Source organism: Mytilus trossulus, unplaced genomic scaffold (genome assembly GCF_036588685.1).
Source record: "Mytilus trossulus isolate FHL-02 unplaced genomic scaffold, PNRI_Mtr1.1.1.hap1 h1tg000158l__unscaffolded, whole genome shotgun sequence".
NCBI lineage: Eukaryota > Metazoa > Mollusca > Bivalvia > Mytilida > Mytilidae > Mytilus > Mytilus trossulus.
The window spans coordinates 1,395,759-1,407,007 of NW_026963304.1; the positions used below are offsets into that span (position 1 = coordinate 1,395,759).

An 11,249-nucleotide genomic window follows, 5' to 3' on the forward strand; every position below is an offset into this window, starting at 1 on the left:
GACAAAACGAATTAATCAATTTTACAAACTTCAATAATTGTAAGGAAAGTTCAAAATGTACTCTCTCCAAAATCGTTTCGCTAAACTATTTTGTATCGCTACACGAGAAAGAGAAAAAGAAATATACACTCTAGATCTCATCGGACATTTAAAAACTGTGACCCGGGAAGGATTGCATTCATGTTAAACATATTGTATAGCAAAAATTGGCCGCAACCTGAGAATGACTGTCTTTAAATCCTCTTTCATACCATTTTTTGTTACATTATGTACGTCTTTAATTTGTATGTAGAATCAATGTTCCCACTTCGGTTTTAAGAAATATTGTAAATAAAAAAAAAACTTCGTCATGCCTTATCGTAAGCAATTAGAAAGTCCATACATTTGTAAAAGTAGCCCTTAATGTATTAAATTAAAAAAAAATAGAAGAACTGTATAGGTACGATCGTAAGAAAGTTTCAATTAGATGTATTAAGGGAAAAAGAGGAGAATGGATACACAATATATGTCTACCAAAATAGCTCAATTGCAAAACCTTATGTTTATTATAGGAAAAACAAAAATCATACATATTATGAAGAAACTTATGTATAATTGTAAGTCATTTGTACAAGTCTTATAAAACTGAGAATGGAAATGGGGAATGTGTCAAAGAGACAACAACCCGACTAAATGAAAAAAAAAACAACAGCAGAAGGTCACCAACAGGTCTTCAATGTAGCGAATTATACAGATTTATTTATTTTTAATAGTAGTTCAGAATTTTAACTAAAGCTAGGAAAAATCAAGAGATAACACTTTACCGCAAAAATTGCAATGACTAATATCTTGAAAACAAGCACATTGACCTATTTTTTTTGCTTTTTCGATTCCTCAATTCAATATCAATACATACTAGTTTTATGAAAAGTTATTTATTTTGAAACTGAGCAGCGAACATCCTTTAATGTAGTATTTTGTACTTCCTAAATTTGTAACTTAATTCATAAACAATGTTGAATATTTTAAATATCACCTTACAAGCCCTTCTGTTTTCAGCATAGTTGATTTTACCTATAATTAACAATGTCCGAGTCGAATCCTATTTTCAATGGTTTATGTCACAAAATTGCCTAATCCGTGTAACCTAATATGTAATGTTCGCTTGTGTAAGGCACATAACTAAACAGATTTTCTATAAATACGGGTAATAATCAAACCCGAACTTCATCATTATACAGGGAATAACAGTGCACTTTATAAACAACGTGACTTTTCGAAATAACAATACGAATTCTAAAGATCAGGATTAAAATAAGGCGTAGTTATTTGAATTCAGTCACGGACCCGCGATATCGCGATGTCGCGGTAATGGTCTAGTGTTTTTTTTTTAAAGTATCAAGCAAGTGAAAAGACAGTCGAAAATATTAAAAGGTTGTTCAAGATTCATGATTCTTGATTTAAATGTTGCCCGTCATAACTAGCTTCAAGAATCATAATAATATGACCAATATATTATAGATAAAATAAATTAAAAAAAAACCACAACATTTCTAATTTGTGTTTTGACGGGAACAGAAACTTTACAATTGTAACACACACATAAATAGTCTTCAAAGAACATGTAATTGGGGAAAGATTAACCACATCTCAATGACAATCAAAATAACGGTAATCTAATCTAAAAAATCTATGATCACGTTCTAATGTTTGAAATATTAGTTTAACGCCTCACAAGTTATGGTATATAAACCCGTGGAAATGATTTGAAGATTATTTGTATAAACACAGATTTGTTATTGTAAAACAGTTCAACTTTGACAAACACAATTTAATTAATTGTAGGAACTTCTATATTCGTATAACGAAGAAGATAGAACTACAAAAAAGTGGACTCTCTCTATTTTGCATTCAATCGTTACTGATAAAATTACATGTGCACTGTAGATCTACAGGAACATTAAAAAGGTGACGTGGGGAGTTGGAGGGTTGCATTCATGCATTCGAAGTTTATTAAATACTTTGATCCGTCTAGCTTATGTACATATGGAGTTCCATCTTAGTAGTTTTTATGTTATTAATAAAGGCAACAGTAGTATACCGCTGTTCGAAACTCATAAATCGATAAAAAAAAATTAAAGTAACAAACTTAAACTGAATTAAACGCATTACAAAGCAAACAGACAACAAATGAAATTAAAACATATGGAGTCAAATTAAAAAATATCAAAAACTACAAAACTACTGAAAAAGACAAGCAAACTGTTTCCTAGAAACAATGACAAACACTGTTTAGAAATGATGTGTTGACCATTGTTAGCTGTTATATCAATGATTGTGTATGTCTTATGTTTGTGATTACAATCAATGTTGTAATTTGGCGATGGCAAAGTTTATACTTCAGTAAGGGACAAAACGTATTCAGATGAAAAACAAGTAGGAAGTACATTGTATGGTTAAGATCGTTACATGTATGAGTGCATACCAATCAAATATGTAAACAGAAACAAATGGCACAACCCATAATTAGCCAAAAACAATCTAAACATATCAAAAACATAACACAAACGTTCCCAAACTTGTTAAATGTCAAAAGAACATACATGACTTAGATCAGCCAGCTTGATTCCATACCCCATTAAATTATTGAACTGAACACGACGAAGACATATCACTCTATTGAGTTTCCTTCTTCCACCATTATACGTAAATGTATCAATGTCATTGCTTAGTAATGTATAATTTTGAAAACAATATGATAGTTAAACATGTATATGCCCGCTAGCTGTATGCAAATGTGTTGTTGCAGTTGAACTGTTTTATAGAATAAAACAATATAAACTTATTTTGGCTCTCAATAATGACGACTTCAGTATGTTTATTAAAGTCATTTATCCTGTTTAATTTACTCTAAATAAAGCTAATACTAACAATGACCACTGTACTTTCCTCGATCTTGATATCTATATCACTAATGGAAAGCTGATTACTAAAATTTATAATAAAGACATAATTTTTCATTTCCTATCGTTAATTATCCATTTTTAGATGGTGACGTTCCCTTGTCACCATCTTACGGTGTTTATATATCTCAACTTGTACGATTCGCTCTTGTATGTAACACTGTTTTAGATTTTAACGAGAGAAATGTATGCATTACTGAAAAATTATTACACCAGGGTTTTCGAAAACACAAAACAAACTAGTCAAAACATTTACTAAATTTTATCATCTGTATAAGGAAATCATACGTAAATATAGCTCAACATGCAAACTTCTTATACGTTCAGGTATTTCACATCCATTTTTTTATGGAAATATTCTTTATCAAGCACAAAGGTGTCAGTATTCACATCAGAAACTAACATAACCTTTGAATAGACTTATTCAGAAGGGATATAGTTACGATACTGTTGTCAGCTCATTAAAGATTGCATATTTTGGCGTTAATATGGAACTAAACACATTTATTCAAAAACAAGTTGTTGGCATGACACGGGTTATGTTCTTCTCATATATGTTATGATGGTATGATACTTAACCCCTTACAGGAAGAATTATGCCTGATGTTCATATGATGAAATCATAATCTTTCAGTCAGTTTAATTGAAGTCTAGAGCTAGCATGTCAGTTAACTGATAGTAGTCTGTTGTTATTTATGTATTATTGTCTTTCTGTTTATTTTCTTTGGTTAAATCTTCTGACATCAAACTCGAACTTCTCTTGAACTGAATTTCAATGTGCATATTGGTATGAGTTTACTTTTCTACATTGGCTAGAGGTATAGGGGGAGGGTTGATATCTCAAAAACATGTTTAACCCCGCCGGTCTCAAGTCAGGAGCCTCTGGCCTTTGTTAGTCTTGTATTATTTAAATTTTAGTTTCTTGTGTACAATTTGGAAATTAGTATGGCGTTCATTATCACTGAACTACATTTTGTGTAGTATATATTTGTTTAGGAGCCAGCTTAAGACGTCTCGGTCGGGAATTTCTCGCTATATTGAAGACCTGTTGGAGGCCTTGTGATGTTTTTTTTTCTACGGCCGGGTTGTTGTCTCTTTGAAAAATTCCCCATTTCCATTCTCAATTTTATTAGTATAAACAGCTAATTGCAACCATACATTAATATTTTTTATCTACAGACTTTGTCACTTAAAATTGTTATATTGTCGTGGTTATTAAAACAGCATTCATTGATTTGTTAGACACATTTTATTTATCCCCATGTGCGTTGTATTATAAGTTCTCATGAAAAACGAATATCGGACATTTCCGAAACCTTTACTTTTTTTTAACTTTAATGCAATACATTTAAACTGTCAAATATAAACATCAAGGTGAAGAACAAAAGAAAAAAAAAACATACTTACCCCAAGGCATGTAAAACCTGCTTTAAATACGGTTCTGTTAGTAACAATTCATGACAATTGTTCCATAATATTCAGAGTGAAAACTTTGGTGTACAAAAACATGAGTCTATTCAAACACACCATGATAATGTAGAGTACGCCAGATATGTTTAAAGTCCAATTAGTAATAAGTCCTTTTACTAAATGATAGATTTGCAGTTTGTTTTTCTTTACTTATACGGTATGTGCGTCTGGGTAGATATCAATGCTTTTTGTTTGTTCTGATGTATTTAGCGTATCTTCAGCATTGTCTGTAAGACAAGTATTAGGTAATGTTATATGTCTGATCTTCTCACAAAGTAAAATTTCAAAATTGTTGACATTACAAAACATTTGGTGTGATATTAAAAGTTATCTTCTGTGCTCGTACTATGAACACAAAAGTTGCTGGTTTTGTTAAAACATTTCCGTACTCAATGTCTACCTTACAAATGGCAATCCCTATAACCAATAATTATCACATTAATTATAATATATAAGATATCTTATAAAGAAAACTTTATAAGATATATTATAAATCAAATGATATATAGTACAAACTATATGAAATAAATTATCAACTGTATAAGATATCTCATAAACTAGATATTAAGATATTTTAAAAGTTATATTATAAGATATGCTATAAACTAATATTATTAATTCGTATTATTTAACAAATTTGATTCGTTTAGGCATAGTCACATTATAAACTATATTTTCGAAGGTAGAGAGAAAACGGCGTATAGCAAAAAGCATATTGACTGGCAAAATGCATATCGCACGGTTATTTTTAGAATATCTAAAAACCGATATACTTTGTGACGTCATGTAATGAATTTCAGGATATTGTTTAACGTTTTGAAACACATGATATCTGTGATCAATAATTTGACGGAAAAAATCTTCAAATACATAAGATGTCCAAAAAAAAGTAAATTAAATAACTACTAATATGTTGTTATTGTCAAGGAGACAAATTGATGTAATATTTAAAAAATTCAAACTAACCTAAATGACGATTTTGATACAAATATGGTCGGAAATTAATAATATAACAAATATAGCCTTTGTAATAGGTCAATACAGGATATATCGACCCAAAGAAGTATATCGACCTCGGACTTCGTCCTCAGTCAATATACTTCTTTCAGGTCAATATATCCTTGTATCGACCTCATACAAAGGCTATATTTGTATATGATACACGATATCTGATAAACTATACGGTATCTTATAACCTGTTTATGATATCTTCTAAACTGTTTATGATATCTTATAAACTGTTTATGCTATCTTATAAACTGTTTATGATATCTTATAAACAGTATACAACATCTCATGAACTATATAAGATGTTTTATAAAATATAGACAAAATCTTATAAACTATTTACAATATATCATTGACTATTTACGCTATCTTATAAAAAAAATAATATCGGAAGACAATTAAACTAAAATCGTAATATTATAGCGGAATGAGGAGGCAAAACAAATTACTGAATTAAAAAAATATAGCACCAGTTATCCGTGAGGTTCATGTGATAGTCCGAACGCCTCCAAATTATTATTTTAACGAACGATATCGGGGAAACATTCAAGACATATTTTTTCTCGTGTTTCCCATTAATATCAGCCCTTCTAACAGATATGATTATTACCAATCATAATTTATAAAAGAAGGAATGCACGACACCATTTTAATTATTGTTTTGACAAAAAAAGAATAATCTTAAAAAAAAAAATACCTACAAAAAAGAACAATTGGTGACAGATTAATCACGTCTCCATAATAAATGGAACAACAGAAATCTGATCTTTAAAAATATATATTACGTTCTACTATTTTAAACATTAGTTTTAACGCCTCATAAGTTGTTGTTATATAAAACTTGTCGAAACAAAGGGAAATGATCTTAAGATATTTTTTATGAACACAAGTTTTATTGTAAAGCTGTAACGCTTTGTTATAATGTAATGACTTTGACAAAACGAATTAATCAATTTTACAAACTTCTATAATTGTATATTTGAGGAAGTTCCAAAACGTACTCTCTCTCCAAAATCGTTTCGCTAAATTATTTTTAATCGGTACACAAGAAAGAGAAAAAGAAATATACACTTTAGATCTCATCGGACATTTCAAAATTGTGACTCGGGGAGGATCGTATGCATTTTAAACATGTTGTATAGCAGAAAGTGGTCGCAACCTGCGAAAGACTGTCTTTTAATCTTCTTGTATACCTTTTTTGTTACATTATGGACGTCTTTATTTTGTATTTAGAAAAAAATGGTTCATTCTTCGGTTTTGAAAATTATTGTGAATAATAAAAACCCTTCGTCATGCCTAATTTAAGCAATGGCAAAGTCCATACATTAGTAAGTTACTAAAAGTGCGGTGACAGAAGTGTAAAAAGTCGTCTAGATCGCGAGTTTGATCTCCCCAAATAACACACGGCTAAAAATGGTCTTAACTTAAAGACAAATATGTCTTATTTAGTTTTTGCCCTGTCGTCAGAATTTCGTACGGTCACATTTTTCTAAAAAGTCATTTTAATGACTAGTAGTATATTGGAGAGTTTCAACCCCCCTTTTTCAAAAGGAAAAATTGTGTATGTTTGCTTACATTTAACTGAAAAAGTTTTTCCTGAAGCTATTTTCATAAATCGAAATATTCTATTTAGTATTTCATTTTCTTATAATCTATAAAATTTGCGAAGTTTAGACTGTTAAAAATTGAGGTAATTTTAATTGCAAATTCAGACACAAACTTTAGTTTCTTCTTCATAGCAGTAATAAAAATTATCCCATAATATTTTTAGCATATAGTATTTCATAAAACTAATCAGTGATAAAAATTTCGGAACAAAAATATGAAAAAAACTTAAGAAATCAATGGAAAAAGAATGGAATAAAAAACTTCAATTTCATCAAGGAACTTAATCACTTGCCTTCCGTCACATTTTGTGTATTAGTCAATAATTTGCTCTCAACTGAAATATGATATTACTACCTTTTCGCTATTATATACACATATGTGCACTGATATATGCTACATTCTTTGTTTGTATGTGTTTATATTCTATGTTTTTTGGTTATAAAACATAAAATATACTTTGTCAGAAAAGTCTAATTGTAAAATCAAAATAATTGACGAACAGTTTCAGTAAATATTCCGTGATATGTCAAGTCCGTTGCAACTTACTCCATTAAGTCCAAAGAAAAGACAAAAGTTGTTAAATATTATGCAGTGCTTTTATATGCAAAGAAAAGAAAAAATGGACTGAAATTTTGAGTCAATTTACCAGTATAGGAAAGTCGATTTTTGTATCTGCATTGAATAAAAGATTAATTGAGGTGAACATCAATATGTTTCATGCGAAAGCTGTTAATTTACAGTCCGTGAGGCTGTTTATCATTGTTCATGCTACAAAAGTTACACAAGTAAACATATTTGTTCCCCCTTTTAGAGCCTGGAAGCTTCTAATCTGATATTTAATGACGACATACGATTATCGGACTGTTGATCTTCAGTTTCGGGTATGTGTACGCGTTCTAGATTGCAGTCGTTCAACTGGAGCGCTTGTATATTTTGTTGCAACAAAACATTTTGGAAAGATCAAAAACTACTCAAGTTTGAATCAGATGAGCGTAGTGAGAATGTTTTAATCGTGTCAGATAAAGTTAAAGTTGAAACAGTTTCCCGTCCATCTTTTAAACTTCAAGCACTCTGTCATTTTGGTTTCATTACAAATTATTTGCTAAAAACAAAACAAAAGCAGATATCTCAGATCACGATACTGCTTTTACTAATTTTATTTTGGCTATTGACAACGATTTAATGGTCATTCCTCATGACACCGTTACTAGATAAATATACTACTTAGTAGTAGATCTTTTCTTCCAGCTGATTCTAATTTAAAATATTCTACTTGTAAAATGCAGTCTAAACTCATTGATTTCTATAGAAATTCAGTTGTCAAACAACTTCAACAAGTTCAAGGCAAATATAACAATATTTTGTAGCAAAAAAACTATTTGAGATGCCATATCAGCTGCCAGTCAACTGAAAACTGAACTCAACATTTTAATGTGAAATGTGATAGACACAAATAACGGTCATTTATGTAATTCCGCTGCAAGTATACAATAGAAAAGACCTCTCTACAAACTCTACAGAAGTATACCCAACTTCGGAAGAATTGTCTCTTTCTTCTTCAATTCAGTCAATGCCTTCGTCTTTATTGCAATTCATTTCATGGTAACTCGATGATGCTGCATAGCCAAGACTATTCTCAGAAAATGGCATCACAGAAATTGCGTAATTGCTTAAGCAATTGTTGCGTCAACCGTTTGTGTGAATATTTGTTTTACTCCTTTTCATTTAGGATTGGCTTTACAAATGTACCATGCGTTTGGTTCGAAACACCTTGTTGAAATATTGAATGCCAATGGATTTTATGCTTCATAAAGTAGAGTGCGACGCTATCTAATGTGTTGCCAAAGCGAAATTAAGATAGTGTGTACGTCTCATGCATAATGTTTCCCCGTCATCTTTGCAAACAAGCATATGGATGTCATCTTAACCCCATTTTAGATCTCTGTTAAATCTTGGATGAATTGAAAGGGATGATTTAAAGCTGGTATTTCTTTAGGAACAAATGTCTTCGGACTTCCTACAATACCTTGTAAAGAAAAACTCAAAATAACTTGTTTGCTTTGAGCAGAACCTTTCATGTGCATACCTGTGGCCATGAGTGAAATGTATAGAAATATTAAAAACATGTCTTGTGACGGTTGGTGAAAATGTAGATGATGGAGATAACGGTTGATTATGTATAGAGCTTGTTGAACTGATACACACGGTCCCAGTATCAGAGTTGGGTTTCTGACTGTTATCTGAGTTGTCAAATGCTGGGTTGTATGTACTGACGTTTGCCTGTTATGGTTGGACTTAACCAACAGCACACCTTACGGACTATTGAGTATGGGTAAGGGCCTGAAAACAGTTATAACAAACACAGTGAAGTTGGTTTTAGATGTTATATCTTCTCAAGCGCATTTGATAATGCCACTTTAGGGACCGAAATTCACTTGTTCGATTTTGCGTTACTGTTTCAGATTCGTCCAATCAGATTCGCTAAACAATCAAGCTATCTTAGTTACCCTGATATTTTGGGGTAAAAAGGGGCGTGGAAAGGTCTTTGCTGGACAGGACAAAGAACCCTAATTGACCAGGTTACCTAGAAATAGGTTGTTTACACAACAACTTGTTTGTGTTTACCGGACAATATAATTAGTAAAAAACATGATTCAATAGTTTATTAAAGTCTCACCACATACATACAAGTATAAACACAATATAATATCAAGTACACAATATAAAATTTAGAATGCATGTGCCATTCTTAAAAGAACTATGAGAGACTGTTATATACAATTTTAAAATGACAGAATTAAAACATAAGTTTTGTTATTTATACAAAACATAAAAGTGCAATATCACCATGCACATCTAAGGATAAAACCAGATTCATGTACATAATAAAAATAACTGAAACAGTTGATTTTTAACAGTATAAGATACTGTTTCGTCGTAATAAAATATTGTTGCAGGTTTTGGCAACAGAACTACAAACATTTTCATTTTTGAACAAAAATATAAATTTTTCATCATCTGACAAAGTTAAAAACATATCATTTTGTTGAATTATATCAATAAATAAAGACTGCCTTAAATCTTCATATAATGGACATGTTAACAATACATGTTTTTCATCTTCTATACTATCACAATTGAAACATAATCTTTTATCTAAATCTAATCTTTCGTAACGACCAGTTTCAATTTTTAAAGGTGCTACTCCACATCTAAATTTCGCATATGCACTGCGATATCGAAAAGGTATATTTTGCAACAAATACTGTTCAGTAGAGTATGAAAATTTGAACAATTTATAAGTTCTTAACTTATTTCCTTGACCATAAGAATCAAGTCTTGTACTCCATTCAGTTTTATAATTATCAAAAATATTAACTTCTAACTGATGAATTATATTTTTATCCAGTATATAATCATCTACATTACAAAATCTGTCCATATTGTAAAGTTTCAGCATTTCTATCACTTTATAACTACAATTTTTAATTTTATAACTACTTTTTCTAATTGACCATATAAATACTTTATAATTTATCCTGTCTTTATCCATTCTTGAACATCTTGCCCAGTGTCTAAAAATGTTTGACCACTGTTTAACATATGGAGGCTTCCAACCCATGTCACCTGAAACAGCATCATTGGGAGTATACTTTCCAACTCCCATATAAAATCTCATGGCTCGGTTCTGAACTGCTGAGATGCAGGAGAACTCACTTGTACCCCAAATAGCTGAGCCGTAATTGATGATTGACCAAACTAAAGTGTCAAACAATTTGGTGAAAATATTGTGTTGGAAGCCACCATGTGCTTTACATTTTACTATAAGAAGGCCTAATGCCCGACTTGCTGACTTTGCAACTGCCTTTGCCATAACTTTATAATCTAAAAATTCATTTAATACTAATCCTAAATATTGATAGCTAGAAACATAATCAATGACTTCATCATTTATATTAAAAACAAAATCTGATCTTAACACTGAGGGATTTCTAAAATGCATGATTTTTGATTTATTTAAATTAACTTTTAAACAATTATCATTACACCATACACCTAATACATTAATCAATTTCTGCATATCTTCTGTATTTTCAGACAATAAAACAAGATCATCTGCATATAATAATTTATGTTACATTTGGAGGGTTGCCTCATTTGCAATCATATCATATCTTCTTTTTTTTATATGGAATACTTTTTAAGTTTGTGGTACGTTGC

At 30.6% G+C, this 11,249-nt stretch overlaps 1 protein-coding gene across 1 annotated transcript in view; it reads right to left on the reverse strand.

Moving 5' to 3' along the window:
• Nucleotides 1-11,031, reverse strand: part of LOC134700558 (uncharacterized) — a 77,426-nt gene extending 66,395 nt beyond the window's left edge. Inside the window, exon 1 of the mRNA XM_063561937.1 lies at nucleotides 10,009-11,031. Within this exon, the coding sequence (XP_063418007.1) occupies nucleotides 10,009-11,031 (1,023 nt within the window). The remainder of the gene's footprint in view (nucleotides 1-10,008) is intronic.
• Nucleotides 11,032-11,249: the final 218 nt, after the last annotated feature.